We start from the raw sequence: 21,008 nt of genomic DNA, 5'->3' as shown, positions 1-21,008 counted from the left end.
GCTGTATTGTGGCAAAAACGAAGAGGGATCACCCATGAAATAAGAGGCAGAAAAGAAAATATTGAAGCGTGGCTATTTCATATCCAATACCTGGATAATACAGGATTTGGCCATCTCTGTGGGTGGCCAGCTTCTCGTTTTCTGTAGCATGACTTGACACTCGGTCTCCAGCACTAGGAGAGAAGATGCTTTAGTGACCGGACTCACAGGCAGACAGACCGATACTAGGAAATTCAGTAACAGGTAATTATGTCTTTTGTCTTCGAGATGAGTTAAGCAAGATGTCCACCCTAAAGTGATGACAGATACAATAATAAAGAACAAGATGAGGTGTTAACAAAACAGTGTCTAATTAAGCCACCAGGGCGAGTCTTGGGAGATCCAGTTCAGCAACTTCTGAATCACACCAAGACATGAAATCCAGGAGTGCAATAGTTTCCTCAGATCGTTTTCTCTGTGTGCAAAGGTACAAAGGGCTGGATGGGGAAATATCAAAAGAGCAGCCATGCAGACATGAGGTGAGGAGCACGGTGAGCATTTCACATCCTGAGCTGAGGTTCTCTGCAGCCGTCTTCACTTCTAAAAAAGCTGATCCTTTTTTTCCCAACTGAAGCAATACAGCTTCAGGACCCTTAGAGATATGGAGACACTCATCTCATTGATGAACCAGATAAAGTTGGCAGCTACGGACCTCCATTCGGAGCTGCTAGCATAACTGCTGCCTGCCTCCCATGGCTCTCAGACTTACAGGGACTTAATTACCTGATTAGCATTTGCAAGGCCACTGATGGGCTGATAATGGCACAGCATCTACCCAAGCGATGTGGGAGCTGGAGTAGCATTTTCTGCCTAGGAAGGATGGGCTTGGGCCAGTATTTTTCTGACTTGTAGTGTTACGTTCCCTGGAATTAGTGGTACAACTTCAGAATCGACTGGGAGCTGAGCCGGGCTCCATCAGGTGAGAGCTGAGGAGGTGCTTAGCTCCACGTTCACTGGAAAGCCACCTTACTCAATGCACATTTCTCCTGTAGTTTCCCAAATGTTTCAGTAAGGCAGGTTTCACTGGATATGGCATTTGCCTCTAAAAATAGTATTCGTGCAGTCCACACGGAAGGGGAAAGCAATTACACCTCTACTATGGGAAAAATGTTCACTCCCTTTCCACGGGCTGACTTCAGAGCCTCTTCGATGATAATTACCATCATTTTTCTGCTGAGGTTGCTGACATGGAGATGAAGTGACCTCGCCGAGCCTCTCCAGACCTGGATCCAAACCAGTGCTTAAGGTCAGGACGGCCTCACCTTCTGATCTCCAGACAAGGTTCAGGTCCTCTCCCTTCCAGCTATGGAAAGTGATTTTCTTTAATCGCTCGATGTTGCAAGTTGAGGCTGGAAATTTGATGCTTAAATATTCCAGAAACCTCACTGCTTGCTGAAATAAAAGCAATGTCTCAACACAGGATGGCTCTACAGCCTGTAACAGTCTTTGCCTCAACACTGCTCCACAAGTGCTACGTGCCCTGTTTCTCCCCGGTGCTCTAATTGATGGACAGAACAAAGGTTACTGAAGCTGCGACCTGAAGACGTATATTCACTTGTGAATACGGCACAAATATTCAAATGCAATGTTTGATCTAACAAGATGCACTGTCTCCTTTCGAACCCAGCCGCTCTGTCCTCTTCAGACCAAGTGCAATGAGAAAACCCACGTTTTTTACCAGTCTGAGCTTATTCTTTCTATCTTCCTGCTTTGAAGGGCTGTGTTTCAGGAGCGTATCTCAGCAGAAGTGCTATTTTGATAACCGTGAAGCGTGATGCTACCTAGAAAGCAGACAGGCAGGTTCTCCACTGCTGGAAAGTGTCCTAGTTCCTGCCTTCAGCAGAGCTACGACTGCAATTTGTACCAGCAGAGCAGCAGGTGAGACCTGAGTCAGGGTTAGGTCTTGGGCTGGGATAGTCTCCTTCCCTAGCAAAGGCTGACGACTCAAGCTAAGCAGCTTCCAGAGCCAGCCAGGCGAGCAGCAAGGCCATGAGGTAAGAAAGGATGTTGCACAGATGAAGTCACGCTATAGGAGAAGACGATATGGTCTAAAATGGGGGTGTTCGGACCTTCAGTTGCCAAAGGAGTATTAACAGAGGAAGTTACACCAGGGCTAGAAACAGCTTCTTACATTTGCAGCCCAGGAATCCCAACTGGTGACGGGTACCAGCTCAGCCTGTTGCAAGGATTGCATCTGTAGTGCCTGCTCCGATAAGAGCTCTGGTAGAATGGTGGAGACAGGACCAAGATAGTCCCAGGACAACCAGATATGATGAAATTCACCTCTGTGTGGGACTCGTTGTCTCCACAACGCTGAAAATAATCCTACCATCAGAAAGGAGGACTGTTTGACTTGCACCCTGATGGCTCCCTAAGATTTTGAGGATAATAATCAGAGAGCTATTTTAACTCATTAGACTTTTTTCACACGGAATAATGCTTAGGGAATAAACTGTACATGCTACAAGCTCCCTTTGTCTCACATGTAGATTGAAACATATATTCAAATGCCATTCTGGCACCTAAACGAGACCAGTGCCCGAATTCCATTTGGATATGATAAATCTTGTATACTATTTTAAAAAATCCCTTCACTTTTCACATAATGCATGGAGGTAAACTCAGTTCTCTCTTCTATTACATTTGGATAGGTGGGAGCTGCATCTTCTCTGCCACAGAAAACAACATGCATTCAAAACTATCTGTTCTGAAATGAAAGAAGAATTAAATCTATGAAGATCTTCATGGGAAAAAATAAAAAATAAACCCATCCATCACTAGTTTATAGAATCACAAAAAAGTCACTTTAGAGAACTCATTGATGGAAAGCAGGTGAGAGAAGTACAGATTAGCCTCCCCACCTCAAACTACAAATACATCCTAAGAAGAGGGGGCATCAGCTGACATGAAATGACACACGCGTGGGCTGAAGTGGAATCATACTGGTTGACACCACACCAAGACCTCTGTTCTTGAGGGAGTCTGCAACGAATGCATGCACCTGGGGTTACGACCTTTACTCACGCCGAAAGTTTTTTGTTAAATCAGATTAGTCAGAAAGGGGAATAAAACACATTCTGCACCAAAAGCCTCTCTTCACAATGCCTACGTGTGAAACAAGTCTGTGGCGGAAACGCACAACGGCAGTTGTGAAAGAATGAGCTCATTACCTAGGAGGACTCATTCCCAGAAGGCAGGGCTTTGAAACCATATAAAAGTTCTCAAATCTCCCTGCTCCACCATCCACTTGACTTTGTGCTTCTCCCTGTTGACCGGTTGGGTAAGTCAGAGAATACTGATACTTTTTTGTGATGTCTAGAATTTTCCTATTTGTCTTAATGTAGGCAGACTCTTTAAAGAAGTGTTTTATTTGATGCCTTTGAATATGCAAAAGATCTCTGCAATGAAGAGAAATTGTGGGCATCGGGGCAGGACAAGCAGTCTTAGAAGGACTCTGCAAGGCAAACTCAGATTGCGTGTAAATCTGAGGATAGTTAAGTGCTAAATTAGACCCTTTCTGAAGAATAGATTAGATAAAATTATGTTGGTTTAAGTATAGCTGATCCTGCATTCAGGGAAGGAGAAGGTCTAAACGGCCTCCTAAAGCTCCTTCCAAACCTATTTCCTGTGGTTCTGCTATTTATAACAACAATATTTTTTAAAACTTCAATTTCATTGAAGAATTATTTTGTAAAAGAGAGATTTGGGAGTATGAGGGGCTGTAGGGAGCAGAAGGGTGAAAGTATTCCTAGCGTCCTGTCTCATTCGAGCTAACCAAGTCAAGAGCAACATATTAATTTGATTTAAGATCTTATCAGGGCCTTATAAAGAAAATAGCAAGAGACAAGTGATATTGATCTGCAGGATCTAGGAGGATGCAGAAGAGAGGAATGAATTTGCTTTGAAGATGTGCTGAGAGGAGTAGGCAACATGAGGAAGGGAGAACGAACTTGCACACTCTCACACGAGCTGTGTTCGCGCTCGTCCTGCGTTGAGGGGACTTTAAAATGCCCCTTCCAACCCACACTTCTGTGATTCTAAACTTTTTCTTTGTGCCCTTAGATTGTCTTTAGAAAAACAGCAGCACAGCACCAGCCCAGCTGAGTCCGGTGCCTGCCTTCAGCATCCCACAAAACAGGGGCAGTTTCATAAATTGTTAGGAAAACCCATGTGTCCTGTTGCACATTACTGGCCTTGGGAGAAGAAATCCCTCCTGATTATTCTGATTCATGCGTGCTACCTGTATTATTAGTGGCCATGATAATCCAGAAACATAGGGACACATTACCACTGCTAATTCCTTCCATGACAGATGGAAGGACTGTGCCACAGGTAACCTCAATCTATTACATCACCAACGAAGTCAGAGTGAAACCAGAGCAAGGGGAGGAGTTGGCTATTGTTACTGCAAAGACTCTTAATACTACAGAAAGGTATCAGCTTAACGATGAGGTCCACCTTGAGGCCTTAACACCTCAGGTTTCTAATTCCAAGTAAAACCTGGAAACCATTTTAAAAGGGGCAAAATCAAATGAATTATTTCAGTTTTGTCAACATAAAATATCCTGCTGGGCCCAGACTTATATTTTTCTACTTTTTGATTCACCAAACATTTTTAAACGTTTGTCGTCAGCATTCATTATTTTTTTATAATTATTTTCACTTTCTGGAACCGCTACCAAACCAGCAGATCTGTTATTTGCCAGCTCCACTCATCACTTCCCCAGAACAGAAATGAAAGGGAGCTAACACCTTGGGAAGAGCAGGAGGAAGAGCTCTGAAGTGTAAATCAGCTCCAAGTTCAAAGGAGTGGCTTTACCTCAGTTAGACCTGACAGGGCTGTCCCACATTGCAGAACGGAAAGGAGGAGCAAGATAAGACAGAGTCCGAGCAGGAGCTGAAAGGCAGGATGAAAAAGAAAGAGCAAATCGTAATTCTTTCTAGGCAACCTGCCCTGAGAAACCAAGGGCAAACTAAGAGAACTTTACTCTTGCAGGTGATTCATGTTTCTTATAACCATTTGCTCTTATCCCAACACGGTTCATTTAGCAGATACAATAACACACTGACGTTTCTTTCAGATAATCTTGTTTCCTGCAAAGATGTCTTTGAATCAAATGCAAATCAAGCAGGAAATCACGCTCCCACCCGGCCTGAGCAAAACGGTTTCAAAGCAAAGCCAAGAGCCCGTGCCATGCACTGAGCCTGTCCCATGTCCACAGCAGCAACCTGAAGACCAAGTCCCAACATCTTGCCCAGAACCAGTCCCAGTAGAAGTGGTACCATGCCCAGAAAAAACAGTGCCATTGCCAACATCGGTGGTGGAACCAGGCAAGGGAGAAACACCAGTGGTTGTAATACCCCAGTGTCCACCCCAGGAGCAGCAGCAGCAACAGCAAAGCAAGCTACCACCAACGTTCCCGCCAGCATCGTGCCCTGAGCCTGTCCCATGCCCCAATGAGAAATCAGCGTGCAAAGAGCTGCCTGTGCCAGCCCCGGTTTCCTGCTCTGAACCAACTCCGTTTTTTAATGCGAGGAGATCCCTGTACCAGATCCTGTTACCTGCTCAGAGGATGCAGCGTGTCCCCAGGAGAAGCAGCAGTGCAAGGAGATCCCAGTGCCAATCCCTGTTCCATGCCCTGAACCTGCACCGTGTCCCCAGCAGAAGCAGGAGTGCAAGGAGATCCCTGTGCCCACCCCATGCCCTCCAGAGAAGCAGGAGTGCAAGGAAACCCCTGTGCCAATCCCTGTTCCATGCCCTGAACCCACACCATGCGCCCAAGAGAAGCAGCAGTGCAAGGAGATCCCGGTGCCGATCCCTGTTCCATGCCCTGAACCCTGTCCCCAGGAGAAGCAGGAACACAAGGAGATCCCTGTGCCAATCCCTGTTCCATGCCCTGAACCCACACCATGTGCCCAAGAGAAGCAGCAGTGCAAGGAGATCCCTGTGCCAATCCCTGTTCCATGCCCTGAACCTGAACCATGTCCTCAGGAGAAGCAGGAGTGCAAGGAGATCCCTGTGCCAGTCCCCGTCCCGTGCCCTGAACCCGTGCCATGTCCTCAGGAGAAGCAGGAGTGCAAGGAGATCCCCGTGCCCATCCCTGCTCCCTCCCCTGAGCCAGGGAAGTGCTCCCTTCCAGAGAAGCATCCTCCCATCGAGCAGCAGCAGGTGAAGCAGCCCAACCAGTGGCCACCTATGCAGAAGTAACTTGCAGCTGACAAGGGAAGCCCTGAAAAGAGAAGATTGCAAACCCAGACCTCCTCTCCCCGTGTCTCACAACCCGAGGTCGTTTTCCAACATTCTCCTATTCATCGCAGAATTTCTGTTAAGAAGCACAGCTTCCAACTCCCCCCCCAGCTAACGCTAGCGTTACCCTATACTAACAGCCATAACCTCACTGACACGTCGGGACTGTCAATAGATAATAAGGCTTCAAGCAGTGCTGTAGGCGCATGCATTCAGCTTTCCAGCAGCCCGAATTTCTGCCCTCTCCCAATCATCCCACTGCCTTTTAAAGGCCCGGAGAGAAACCAAAGAGCCTAACGGCATGCACGAGTCAGGGTTCATTAAGCTAAATATTCAAACTTAACCCAAACGCAGTTAGGGACCTTGAGCTCATCGTCCAGACCCACCTCCTGGTTTTCGTGCCTTCCTCCCCAGCTCCCTGTACACGAACGCCATCTCCTACCTTGCATTTAGGTGTTTTGCCCATTAATAAGAGGATTCGAGGTTTGTGCCGAACCTGCTGCTAACGGGTTCTGGTCAATGGCAACACGACTTTCTGAATCATGAATCCATAGTGCTGAATATTTTATGCAGTCAAAAAAAGTCCATTGGGCTGGAGGAAATTGAAAGATTTTTACAAAAGAGCCGTCAGCTCTTGATTATCTCCTTAGGGGAATTGGTAGTAATCAACGCTTCCCTCAGAGAGCTCACCTTGGATTTTCTAGGATGTGTAAGAGAACAGCTCGAGTTGACATTATTTGTGGAAAATACATAGATAATTAAATCCAATCCAGACATGTTTTGAAACAGATTAACCTCAGGCGTGGCTTCCATCTGTTAGACAGGATAAAGGAGGAAGCATACACAGGGCTGTCTCAATTACACCCTGAAACATGTTTCACCACGCACTGTCGTTGCATATGTATTTGGTACTTATCTCTAATTGTTTTAGGCTGATACAGTGTCCAGGATTTATTTCACTGTGAAAATCAACAATAAAACTGACTTTGAACAACAAGTCGTGGAGATTTTTAATAGCGTCTGCCTAAAAAGATGAAAAGGAGCCTCGGCTTGCAACAGTCACTTATTTTTTAGGCTCAAAACTGGGCAAATCAGGACTCGGAAACCCAGGTCCGCTGCTCCTCTCCAGGTGCCCAGGTTAGAGAACCTGCAAGAGCCCCTGTGCTCCATCAGTCCGTCGGGCTGGCTAATAGCGCTGAAACACTAATTACACTGAAAGACTAATTACACTGAAACGTCCCTCAGCGAGACACCCCGTCCCCGAGCACGGCACAGGGCATCGGCTCACACCGAGCCATCCCCACGGTCAGTCTCCTCCATTTAAACATATTCACAGCCACTCCATCACCTTCAGCAGGTGTAGGACATGGGCATGTCTACGAGGCAAGTTGCAAGCCCAAGCAAAGAAGTCTTTCCCACACTTCAGACGAGCCAGCAGCGATGTAATCTCCCTAGTTTGGCCCTGTACTTGTTAGATGGGTGTTAGATACGCCCAATCTCATTGTCCGATCACAGAATCACACCGAGACGCACAGCTTCTGCTTTGCAGAGCAAGCTTATGTCTGTCTGCCCGACACCAATATCGCATCACTCAACAGTTTCTGTATTCATAATTTTCCTCCTCTACTCTGCCATACAGCTGACTGGAAATCAATTAGCTGAGCCAGCATGTACTGTTGAGAAACCAAAACATCCTGAATGCTCTTCCCAGTTCTTCTAAATCAGAAACAATCCATTCTGAGCAAGCAAAATCTTCCTTTCCGTATTAAAAACTTCCAAAGACTGTTTTCTTCTCAGCAGTTAGAGTATAGCTGAGACCCTAAAACCATAATTAATCATTTCAATAGACTCACAAATATATACTTGACAATATTATATCTTGCAGAAAACCGACTTTCCCCAGTTTTCTCCAGTTCAGGATAAAAACAACTTCAATATTGACCTGAAATGGGAAGCACGTTGATGCTGAGTCAGTTTTGACACCCAGGCAGCAGCTCTGCCCTAAAGGACCCTGAATTTAAACGGTCTTTCTAGAAATTGTGGTCATTTTGTACACTGTTTACTCTAGACATTTCACACTTCTAGTCTATTTGGTCATCATATTAATAGATGTAGGTTTCTGGATATATCTGAAATAAAAATATGGACAAATAATTCATTGGGAAATCTGGAAGGCAAATGCACATGGGTCCCTGTGTATGTGTGCCTTATATGCAAGTGGATGTTTAAAGTAATTCTTTGGCTAATAAAAGAAACCAAAAGAGAATGAACGACACTAATAAAGTGAAAACAATATCAGGAAGCAAGTAATGAGGTTACTTATAATTTTATTGTAGCAAGTCCCAAATTAAAGATCAGAAGAAAATGACACCACGATTATTTTTATTTTTTTTTTATAGTAGAGGATGAATAAATCCAAGTTAATGAATTGCATCTCTTCTTAAAGTAATTTCTGCTTGCAAACAGATGAGACATGTTGCACATTTCTAGCTATTCTGGCAGAGCCAGCCGACAGAAGGAGAGTTTGGAAATAAGCATTTGCATCTTCCGTGGCACTTTGTGGCCGTCGCTGCCAGTGCTACTTCTGCTTTGGGCATTGCTGCTGCTGCTGCTGCTGCGGGATGCTCTTCACAGGACACTTGGCTTGCCCTTTGGGGGGCTGGCATTGCTCCACGCACTTTGGAGGACACTTCTCTTGGCATTTTGAAGGTATTTGCTGCTGCTGTTTCTGCTGGTGGGAAGACATCTTTGCTAAGCCTGGAAGAAAACCAAGGTGCCATTTCAGTTATTTTAGGCCCTACACACTTTTTCTTTCTGGATATTAGAGTTTCGGTCGGTTCTTCAGCTTTGACATCAAACCAACAGTGAAGAGCCTTTAAAAGTTAATCCTACAAGCAAAAACACACAAACAAAAAAAAAACACACACCCTTGGAAATCCCTGAGGATGCTGCCGCTTAGACCAAAACTGTGTTGGTGACTCCAGTTTGCTTTTCTGGGCTGCCATCACAGTTATCCTCTACGGAGACCAGCCGCCCCACCGAGGCCTTGGGGCATACGTCTATAAATGAATAGAAGAGGCGAGCATCATGCTAACAAAGTTGTGATCCAAACAGGGAAATGGCCACAGAGGTGGAGGGAAGAGAAACACGTGAGAGGGGTTTTCTTTCCTCCTGCTCGCTATTTTCTGAACATTTCAACTGTGACAAGCAAAGCGATACAAATTTTAATGAAAGCACGCTCAGTTCAAGGAGAGCCTCAGAGCAATATTTAAAACTAGTCAAAGAGGAGCAGCAAGCTAGTGACATTTTACTATTGCAAATGGTTTTGAAAGAGAAAAATCATTTGATAACCATCCCTTCTGGCAACAGCTGTGTCTCTGCTTAGTCCATTGAGAGGCTCAGAGCAGGAGCCATGTCTCCGGCTATTAAATGCAGGTGAGCTGCCCTCCTGCTCAGTGAGGATAGGATTTTATAGAACAAGGTCAAACTCAGAGCCCTGGAGATCCAGGACACTGCAGTGATGAGCCCATGGCCGCTCAACTGATGCGAGACAAGCTGCCAGTGGATGCCATCCTTCGGTAGCTGATATTCCATACCAGATGGTTATCCACAAGGATTCTTATCAGTTGGGAAAAAATTATGAGGGTTGCCAAGGGTTTGCTGGTCCAAAGAGTCAGCAAGCCACTGTCTGGAGCCTCAGAAAGAGTCAAAATAATATAATATAGCTTTCACCTGTACAGTGGTGAAACCGCCAGGGAGACGAGCTCAAACTGTTACTCGATAAACAAAATAAAGAAAAATCACCCTGTCTCCCAAGAGCAGGGCACCAGAAACCCCCACCTATATAGCTAAATGTGCACAGAAGGACTCACCTGGTGTCTCCTGCTGTTGGAGGAACAGAAAAAGAAGCCACTCAAGTTAATAAGCCTCCCCAATGGGAGGCTTTTATACGCTTTCAGAAGTCAGCCCCGGGAGCTGATGACAACAGATTAACTTGATGACCAGAATCTTTCACAACCTGAACCTGCTCCACTGACACCTCCATACACCTGGACTTCAGTCAAGGTCTGTGAAAGATGCCTCCTCTTTCAGGTGCGGGGGATTTGTTGTCTTTAATGCAAGGCACACCCAATCTGGTAATAACTGGCTAATTTATTAATAATTCATCTCGTCCCGACCCTGGGCAAAGATCCCACAACTGAACTCAGTTTTGAGAGATGGCTCTGGTCCGCTCCGGAGGCAGCAGCACACGTTTGCATGAAGTTTAGGTGTTCCCTGACAGTTTTGTCTGTGATCACCAGGATAGATCTCCAGCTGGCATAAACCTGAGTGGGGTGGGGGAGGTCTGGGTGCCGTACCCCAGCTCCTGGGAAGGGAAGCAGGTCTCTGTTTGGCAGTCTGTGTATTTGGCTTTTGCTTCTGTCCTTCTCCGTTTTCCTTCCCCAAGAGGGGAAGGGAACATTTTATATTGCTAAGAAATTAGAAAGATTTCCCCTTAAACTCTCTTGCACTTTCACGTAGTTTTTCACTGAAGCAACTAAAACAACTTTTTTTTTTTTTTACAAATGCTGGGTTTGCCTTGCTGAAGTTGTGGCAGAATTTGTTTTTTCTGAGGATGGATCCATGTTTCAGAAAAATGTCAATCCCCTTGAAATTTTTCCAAAGAAGGAACAGAGAAAATGTTTCAACTGAAACATTGTCTTTAGCTCTGATGGAAAAGGTCGTTCAAGCCTCCCTTGAATGTTCCTCAGTGCTATGCCCTGTGGGGTCATATTCAGCCCTATGAATTACAGCCCGGTCTCCATTACAGATGTATGATACATGGAGAGATGATGGACATGGCCCCCACTGGGCGTAGGAGAACAGAAGGTGCTAATGGAAACAACATCACCCCATGTCTTAACATCCCTCACTGATGCTTGAATCACCAGGGGTCTTAATGACCCTGAGGGTGCCATGGACCAAATGCCACTAATTTGTTGTAAATATACAGAGGAATCTTAGCAATGCTCAGAACTAACCACAGGTGCATAGGAGAGTGATGTGTCAGGGCTTTTGCAACACCTTTTCCTACAGGCGCAGGAAGCGTGATGAGCACAAACCAACAGGTCCCTCCTGCCACTTCCTCTGGGGCTTCCAGAGTTGCGTGCTCCCATCCGTGATTACTGTGCCTGGTGCAATGCTCGCAGCAGAGAGGGAGAGAAGAAAAAAATTTAAATGACTGACACAGCTCATAGAGCTGGATGAAGATGCTTGGAAATCATAGGTGGCCAACCTATGGGATGGATCTCATGAGTAGCTGCGTATGACTTCCTAAGACTTTTTCCATGCCTGAAGGTGGGCACTGACTCTACACGTGTGGTAGCAGCAAGCAGTTATTAGCGAGGCAGAGTTCATTGCTGAATCCCCAAAGGGTCGCGTTCAACAGTAGGAATTAGAGGTCCACGTTCCGAGTCTCCTCTTCCATTGTCGTGCTGTTGAATGTCTGGTCCACCTACCCCTGCTTTGTCTATCTGAACTGGAAGGTGTGTTCAAGTGTAGAATTTGTTTGCCTGACTGAGATCTGTTTTGCCTATCATTATTCCTGTTTGATGATGTCACTTTTTGCATGTTGACAGAAATAACACAAAAAGGAATCTACCATCAAACTCTCTACACCTGCACACAAGGTTTCATTAAAAGCTGATTTGGTAACACTGTTTACACACACCTAAATATAACTCTTTTCTTTTCTAGATTAGATATTCTCCACCCTTGCCATAATGATACGGTAGGTGGATAGCAATTCTCTACATCCCAGACATGGAAATTGTGTGGCCACCACGGAGACAGAGGTAAGCAAGTCACATGCACAGTATGGAAGACAATGGGAGCATTATGTCTGAAACTCAGCATTTAAATGGTCATAACATCCCGCCAGACAATGGGCCTCCTTCAGTTTCAAAATTATGACTCCATATAAAATGCATTTATAAGTGAATTAAAATATTATTGTACCTGCCAGACGTTAATGAACCCGAAATGCCAACCACGCTATCAGTCAGGGATGTGACCTCTCCTCGTTGCAGATGGGGAATGGATAAATAACAAGAGCGTGACCTGCCCAAGGCCACACAAAGCATCTGCAGGAAACCTGGGAACAAAACTGCAGTCTTGCAGGGCTCGGACCTGTTCCTGAACCACAAAAAGAATCATCTCCTGAAGCCAAGTCTCCTACTTTCTATATTTAGTCAGTGAGGACTGTGGGAAGAATTCATCAAAAATACCATTTTCATCTCCATCAGAATGCTTTTAAGAAATAATTAAAATCACAGCAAGAACATTTCAATTCCTTCTTTCTTAGAGTTGGGGCTTTCTTCCACTTAAATTTGCCTTTTAACAGTTTCTAGGATCTGCCTCCAAAATCCAGAGATATAAAGATCAAAACTGTCGTTAACAAAGGGCAAAATTAAATTTCTATCAGTATTTTCAAGTAGGATAAAACTCTTTTTTTGTGTATCTCAGAAAAGTGTTGACCAGATGATGTCTTGCTTATAGTATGAGAAGACATCGCTCCGCTTTATAATGCACGCTCTCTCTGTTTACAGTACTGCATTGCAGGCACAAATCCTCCACAACCATAGCAGCCTGTTAAAATGAAGATGTTCTTGGGTCCGAAGACATGGAAATGAGGAGACGAAAGAAAGACAGAAGACACATGATGCCATCGATGGTCAGTTTTTATTGCTGCACATAAACACTAAAAGACAAGAGGACTTACATTAAAAGACAAGATGAGAATTAAAGAATAGAAGGGGAAACATCTTCCAACATCAACAGCTCCCTTACAGCACAGTCGTTGCTAAATAACTTCCCAAGATGCCCAGCAGTATAATATTGGCCAACTGCAGTTGACCAAGAAAAAGCTGCTGAGATAGCAGTAGCATCATGGGAAGCAAAGATACAGGCTGGAAGCACTCAGAGAAATATTTTCCAAGACAAAGAGAGCATGCAGTGACCAGATCAGGGGAGGTCTCGGTACGTTGCAGCTGGGTCTGTAACTCGTTTTTCGTTCCGAGGATGCTCATGAGCCTACGGATAGTGCAGAACACCGAAGCACCAGCGCTGCATGCGAGGCTCACGTGTTAAGGCGATCAGCACGGGCGAGAGCAGACCGTGCTGCATGGCTCCAGGCACACCGTCTCGCACGAATCGACACACTTAGTGGCACACACGTCCACGCATGGGGCTGGGCAGGGCTCCACGCACTTGGTGCAGCACTGGGTGACGCAGGGCTCCACGCACTGGGTGGTACATTGGGTTGGGCACTGCGTGGCGCATGGCTTTATGCAGACGTCAATGCACTTAGGGGGGCAGACCTCCACGCACTGGGTGCTGCAGGGTTCCACGCACTGGGTGCTGCAGGACGTGGTGCATTGGGTGGCACAAGGCTCCACGCACTGGGTGCTGCAGGACGTGGTGCATTGGGTGGCGCAGGGTGTCGGGCAGACCTCCACGCATGGCGCGGAGCATGGCTTGACGCAAACGTTGCCACAGGGCTCCACACACACCGTCTTGCAGGGCTCCACACACTGGGTGCATTTCTGCACACAGATGGGAGGGGGAAGGCAGGGCTGTTTGCACTGCTCGTAGCAAGACATCCTTCTGAGGTGCTGGTAAAGCTAAAGGCAAAGGTAAAAAGAGAGAGAGAAAATCAGGACACTCGTCCTTTCTTCTTGAGCCACTATTCACAACCTGAGCTCTTGAAACAGCTAGCTGTTGGACTGTTGGACTGAGAAAAGGACTGTTAGAAAAAATTGCCTGTGTGAATGATTTCTGGACTCAGACATACGCAGCTAACACTGCCAAATTACTCCTTCCTTTCTTGGGAACCTGCAGTCATCACTGTTAGGAAGACCAGAACTATAAACCCTGAATTTCATAGAAATGCCCACAGCCAAACTCTGAAGAAGCCATAACATGAAAACAGTTCATTCCCTTATTTTCTTAATTAAACAAGCAGACGTTCCAGGGCCCATCTTTTGCTTATCACTTCTTCAGTGCCTCGTGCACACCACAGGGCACATCTCACTTTGTGCAGACGTTGAGCTGCGAATGCCCAAGATAAAGCCCGAAGACCACAAATTCAGGCACTATCCCAAATCCTCCACCTGTATATCATGGTACGTCATCGCCGTTCTATCAGAATTACTGGGCCCGTCCTTCCATAAGAGAAGGGTTGGCCCAGAGATTGCAGCTCCTATTTCCAATTCATTTCCTCATCTTGACTTGTCCCAGATGTCTCCTGCAGCTTTGCCCTCCGGTATTCTGCAGCTTCCTTCTTCCAGATAATGCTTCTTCCCACCCATCTCTTTTGAAGTCCCAAGACTTACTCTGCAGCATCCACTAATTTATTTAATTTCCAGACTTAATGAGGTATGAAAAAATGAATGAAGATAGAATACAAAGGAGGATGAGAGACAGTCACTGTTTCTGAAGAGGTGACAGGACATTTGCAAGCTACTTAACGAAGAGCAAACTCTAAACGAGTCGGACATCCTCTCCTCTGTTCCAGGACAAATCCTGGAACAGAAACACCAGAAGCAAAGCTCTCCTGTGATCAGTAATACATTCTCTTGACCAGAACAACCAGGTAAGACAGCCATCACATTATTCCCTGATAAATCCAAGAAAGACTTACCAATTCACCAATGCAGGTGAGGGAGGGAGAAGTTAAATGAACTGGTGTGAGCATCAAATGCAAACCTTTTTATATGGCTTGCCTGGCGTCATCTCCGGAAACAAGGGAGCCCAGGGGTATGGACATCTGACCACTAACTACCCGAACAGGCTCCACCTATACATGCTTTACATATTTGTTTACATCTTAATTTTTGATGGAAACACTCTTCCAGGAAAAGCATGTGATCCTGAGCAAATTCTACGTCCACCTAATACCCGAGTCATGTGGTTCCCAATGGGAATGACACAGGAATTAAAAAAAATCAGGTACTGGATTAATTGCTTTCCAAAAAAAGATTTAATGCACTTGGATATTTTCCTCTTATTTCCATAAAGGTCTGAATGATACTATAGGTTTTATTCAACGCAGTAAGGATAGCTATTATTAGGGAAGATGGACAATTGATCTGATTTACTATGAGCAATATCACGTCCTAATTCTCATGGTAAGAAACAGCTAGTCCTACAGTGGGCCATCAGTGCTTCCACAAACTGTCGAGGCATCTGTTTCTCTAATACCTTTTTAATAATTAAATACACCCAACCCATTCCTCTCCACCCTCTATCAACAACATCCATGCTTGGCAATGCCAATGGGGACACAGCTCCAGTTACCTTGAGGACCTCTTCAAGCCATTCAGGGTAAAGTAAAGGGGCTCTCATTTAAAAGGCATTTTTTCACTGCCAGAATCATGTAAAGGGCTCAGTTTAAGTGGGATTTAGGCAGAGGACTCCATATTAGCATATTAAAGCCTTTTGCTGACGATGATATCTCAGTCAGCTCCGCAGCACAGAAAATCTGAGATATTCCAATCACAGAGGTGGAATGTGATCATCAGACTACAATTAGGTGACCAAATTCCCTGATGAGATCACTTACACAAAATGCTAAATGGGGGGGGAAAAAAAAAAAGAAAACTCAACCCATTCGGCACGAGCAGTGCATCCTGTTTACCCTGGAAACCTGGAGTCCCGCTGGAGAATGGCAGGCATCGGCACTGGTTCCTTTCCAGTGTTTACATGGGGAAACTGGAATTCCTGTCCTAAGCCCATGTGAGTTGATGGATTTGCACTGCTCTTGACATCCTCTCGGCAGCACCTCGTGCTTGGTTCGGTCTTTCCACTCCTCTTCCTTCACTGGACAGACTCTGTGCATCATGTGCAGTTTCTCCCCCCAAGACTCACGCTGCTGCTCTGGCAGCTTTTATAGACGACAGGAAGAAAATGGGACTTGTACGGTGTGGTTTGCTTGTCTTAGACATCTGCTTCAGGGTGAGGAGAAACACCCATGACTGCATCACACAGACCCTGCAGATGGTAAAACAAACAGAGAGCAACTAGCTCAGATTTAGGTGTCTAATATTTTGACAGATTAATCTCTCCCCATCTTCTCCTCCCGGAGCTAACCCTGCTGGGTGATACCCAGCAAGCAATTTTCCTCCAGTACTTTTAGGTCTCCTCGTAGCAGCAGCCTCCAACACTGAACGTGTTGAGGAGTTTCTCATCGTCTGGTTCGTACAGTTCTTCGTGCTTTCCTAGGGCTCCCGGCTCACCTCTGAAACCAACGCTGACGACCGGTCCTACACCTCCCTTTCCACAGTGGGTTATTGTATACCCTATTGTTATATTTGATTAGCAAGAACTTGTAACGACTTGTAAGAGAAATAGACATTTTAGGAGATATAAATTGATCTGCATTTGTAATACGTGGGAACAGCAGAGGGCTGGACTATTATTCTTAATTGGCACTTATTTGTGGATCTCTGTTGTATTTATGAGCAATTTGGTCATTTGACTTCAGTGAGTCAGGACCCCACAGCAACATCCTTTCATGGCCATCCTCCTTTGGCAAAAGAGCTGAAAATAAGTTGTGGGGTTTTTTTTTTTTTCCCAAAGAGCTGAAAATAAGTTGGGTTCTGATTTTTTTTTTTTCCCAAATCTGACACTTCTGGGATCTATTTCATTAAACGGCACATGTTAAGGTCTCTTGCAGAACCAGACGCTGGTGTGATGGGTAGTGCTTTGATGAAAAGGGCATGACAGAGCACAAACCTGGACCAGAAGAGGTTCCTGGAGCCCAGGAGGAGACAGACTGCTCTACCCAGATGTTTGCCTGGTGCTGCAGAAGAGGAGCTCCCCGAGCACTGTATTCTGGTGCTCAGGAGAGTATTTCTGAAAAAACTCAGTAAAAAAGAACATGGTCAACACTTTTGGCTCCCAGTAATCCAAGGGAGACTTGATATTTCACCACCAAGACCTGCCAAAGACGGAGGTACATCAAGATTGGAGCCATTTTCCTACAGCTATAAAAATTTTCCCTGCAGATATGAAAGGCCTCATGGTCACGGAGACATGGCCGTTAACATAGATACGAAACTCCAGGGTGTGCAAATGTTATGATTTTTGATGGAAACACCTCAAATGGAAATTTTTCCCTGTGCAACTGTTCAGATATGCACTGGTTTGGGCTGTTCAGCTGCATTTCTGCTAGGAAAAAAAAAAAACACCACTATTTCATAAACTGCTGAATATATTTATTTAAAAATACAATTCCTCTGGATTTCTTTGCATCCCTTGGTTTACCTAGAAGGCTCCTAAGTAAGCTTTCTTCCTCTGCGGCATCCAGCACCGGTCGGCATCAGGGATTTCATTTTGCTTGTGTGCAGCATCCTGCATAGTACACCACCCACGCTTTGGTGAGCAAAGCGTTTTCATAGAAATCAAGGCTTCTCCTCATATTCTCAGCACGGCAAAGCCTCCCCAGCCCACTCTCCTGCACTTTGTTGCAATTAAATCTTAAAGTCTGGGGCTTCATTACACCCGACTTTCCCCTCTCATCATTCCCTACCACAGGGAAGGTGCGAGGGTATGATCCAGCACCGAGAGCATCTTCCAGGTGGCTGCTGGTCCATTGCTCCGGCTTGGGAAATTGTCTCATAGCTGAGATGCCAGGAGGCTGAGTGTAGGATGCAATTAGCCTCACATGAAAACAAGTGGCTTGTCTAGTCCGTGCCCTAGGGACTGTTTTATCAAGTCATTAGCGCGTTGCTTCCGGGGCTCCAAGGAACCCAAATACAGCCCTATCCTCCTCTTTTCCTGTTTACTCAGGAAGGTGAGCGCTCCCTGAAGAATGGTAAGGGAGCATCCGAGGGCAATTAAATCTGAAAAAGAGGAACTAGCTGTGGTTAGGGAAAAAAAAACCTCATCTGTTTTATCCTTTGCATTCTGACTACTGCAGATATTTGCTTTGCTTTTTCCCAATATTTTAGAATGCGAATCTAGATTTCCTCGGGATTTTTTACATTACTGAATAACTCCGTGTCCTGATCTCTGAGGAATACATTTTAGAGCTCAGAACACATTGCCTGACAGAGCAAGAACCGTGGGCCTACTCCATTTGCTTATGCCCAACAGCAAGCTCCTCCCTGACTCTTACAACAGTTTCACAGACGTAGCACAAAAATTCAGGTGTTCGGAGAGGAAGGATCTCTGTTTCTCTTCCTACAGCACAATCTTGTGATGTTCACCTGGAAATGAAGTGTCTGCTCTCTGCTAATGTCTCAGCCTTTTAAAATCTGAATTTCTATGTTCATATGAAGGATTAAATAGAACGCAACATCATGCCATCAGAAGGATGCTACAGAGAAATAGTTTAAGGGAAAAATCTTATCTCAATGCCATTTTACCCACAGACAGTTTCTTATTTCCCAGAAGATTGTTCCATTTTATTTGGGAGCAGGAGCAAAGGAAAACATTTTAATGCATTTTAAAGGAGTTTTGGAGTCAAGTCAGACCTCCACATATTGGTGATTAGGAAGCCTCAGTTGGTTTGGTATTTTTATTGTGTATCATTTGCGCTCAGGTGATGCCTAGAGCACTTGCTGAAGTCCAGACACGGGCTGTGGTGAGTGCTGCACAACCAGGGGCAAGAGCCAGGTTCTGCCACAACCTGCTGAGAGAGGAGGACAGAAACAGAAGAGCCGTGAGGGTGGAACGATTCGTGCGAAGCCAGATCTCCCCAACCCATGTGCGATGTCCATTGGGTACGATTTATCATGTCTGATGGTTGGCCTCCTCTACCAGAAAAAAAGTGAGACAGTGATAATTGCAGGTTAGTCACTAGCCACGTGCCCTGGGGCATCTTTAAAGAAGGAGCCAGTGGGTGGCTGCAGACAGAGCAGTGCCCACGCCTGCTGCTTCAGCAGCTGGGTTGGCTTCCCTCGCAGTCTGCCTCCCCATCTCTCCTCCCTTCAGCAGCTGCTGCTAAATCAGATCCCACTCTGCACCATCTCTGCTCTGGAAACCCGCAGGGCACCACCCTTGGCCTGTGTAACAGGGTGACTTTGAGTCCTTGAGGATGTTGCTTGCTCCCAGGTGAGGAATTCGCAAACAAATTTGGTGCTAAGAAGAAAGCAGTGGGATCCTGTTAGCAGATATCCATGGAGGCTTACCAAAATTGTCCAAGACACCTTGCTACCACTAACATTATTTCTGCAGAACTCAGAGGTGAGCGAATCCTTGTCGATCTCCCAAACTGATGAGGCCTGCCTAATTGCCACCAGAGACAAGGAAACAGACGTTGATTGCAAAAGGCTGAGACAGGACCTCTTACACACAGATGACAAAGTCACAAGGCGCAGCCTCCCAGACCTGCTCATCTTCCCCTCGTTAGTGCCTTATTTACCCATTGCTCATAATGGAACATCTCATTTCTGCCTGCGGGATGCAGACACAGCTGGCCCTGAGCTACTCCAGCTCCGGAGGAGCACTTCAGCAAATGGTTGGGCTTTCAAAGTCCCTTCAAAACCATGGGAGAGTGGTGCTTCCTCCCAGCGTACAGCATCCCCTCTCCCAGCAACGATCTGAGATATCCCAGACGAGTCCCAGGTCTCCGGCTATTGCCTTAGACCTTCCCGCGCATCCTAGCAGGAGCTGCCACCCTACAGAGATCAGGCTTTTAGGGAGAAATTTAAAGGAGAAAGTGTGAGTCTGGGGGAATGCAAAAGTGAAGGAAACACTTGCAGACAGCTGATGCCAAGTTTAATTTTTTTATTGCTTCATACAAGAAAAGGAGAAGATGGCAAGAAAGAGCAAATGGGGAAATTCCTCCATCCGCATCAGTGTAAAGAAGAATTACAGAATCTCTCTCCCAGGCGATATCCCTGGGGGCACAAAATCAGTTACATATTACAACGAAAGGCCTTGCTCTTGAGGTAAATATAGCAGAAACGATGCAGAACGTAAGAAAAACCATTTGAGGATTTACTCTTCCTAGGACAGGTAGGGCACTAGGAAACCAAAGGTGTGGTGAGGAAGTCGGCACGTTCGAGGATCTGCAAACCATTTTCACTCCTCAGCCTTTGGAGACTCCACAGGGCAATGGCACTACAGGGGGGGTCCCTTGTGGCTCCCGCCCCAGGAGCCCCCACACGCAGCCTCTCAAGGAGCCTTGCATTTACGACAGCAGACATCTGCACATGCGATGGAGTAGTACCGGCCACAGGTGCACGCACCTATGCACGGGGGGGCGGCTTGTGTAACGCAGGTGGTGGGACAGGAATCCACGCACTTTGTAACAGCTTGAACGCCCCCACAGCAGGGATCCACGCACGTGGTGGGACACTTGGTCACTTCCTTGCAGCAGGGATCCACACACGTGGTGGTGCATTCACTCACACTTCCACAGCAGGGATCCACGCACGTGGTGGGACACTTGGTCACCTCCTCGCAGCAGGGATCCACGCATCTAGTGGTGCATTTGGTCCCCTCCTCACAGCAGGGATCCACGCAGGTGGTTGTGCACTTGGTCACTTCCTTGCAGCAGGGATCCACACACGTGGTGGCACATTCACTTACACCTCCACAGCAGGGATCCACGCAGGTGGTGGTGCATTTGGTCACCTCCTCGCAGCAGGGATCCACGCATCTGGTGGTGCAGCTGGCCACTTGCCCACAGCATGGATCCACGCATTTGGTGGTACACCTGGTCACTTGCCCACAG

The 21,008-nt window shown here is 46.1% G+C and overlaps 2 protein-coding genes across 2 annotated transcripts; one reads left to right on the top strand and one right to left on the bottom strand.

Moving 5' to 3' along the window:
* Nucleotides 1-5,141: 5,141 nt before the first annotated feature.
* On the top strand, nucleotides 5,142-6,247 carry LOC104162727 (keratinocyte proline-rich protein-like). The gene is made up of 2 exons (XM_009701534.1): nucleotides 5,142-5,525; nucleotides 5,576-6,247. Exons 1-2 carry the CDS (start codon nucleotides 5,142-5,144, stop codon nucleotides 6,245-6,247), a joined length of 1,056 nt encoding a protein of 351 aa, XP_009699836.1.
* Nucleotides 6,248-13,419: 7,172 nt separating this feature from the next.
* LOC104162726 (proline-rich protein 9-like) lies at nucleotides 13,420-13,926 on the bottom strand. The gene has a single exon (XM_009701533.1). It carries the CDS (start codon nucleotides 13,924-13,926, stop codon nucleotides 13,420-13,422), a length of 507 nt encoding a protein of 168 aa, XP_009699835.1.
* Between the last annotated feature and the right edge of the window lie 7,082 nt (nucleotides 13,927-21,008).

This window comes from Cariama cristata, unplaced genomic scaffold (genome assembly GCF_000690535.1).
Source record: "Cariama cristata isolate BGI_N322 unplaced genomic scaffold, ASM69053v1 scaffold4776, whole genome shotgun sequence".
Lineage (NCBI taxonomy): Eukaryota > Metazoa > Chordata > Aves > Cariamiformes > Cariamidae > Cariama > Cariama cristata.
This window is presented reverse-complemented; position numbering and strand designations above follow the sequence as displayed.

What these genes read in the sequence shown, in the direction of transcription:
- LOC104162727 (XM_009701534.1), top strand. Translation starts at nt 5,142, where the DNA reads ATGTCTTTGAATCAAATGCAAATCAAGCAGGAAATCACGCTCCCACCC. An exon ending in CAGCGTGCAAAGAGCTGCCT is followed by an intron (nt 5,526 to 5,575) that starts GTGCCAGCCCCG and finishes TTTTAATGCGAG; the next exon opens with GAGATCCCTGTACCAGATCC.
- LOC104162726 (XM_009701533.1), bottom strand. Translation starts at nt 13,926, where the DNA reads ATGTCTTGCTACGAGCAGTGCAAACAGCCCTGCCTTCCCCCTCCCATC.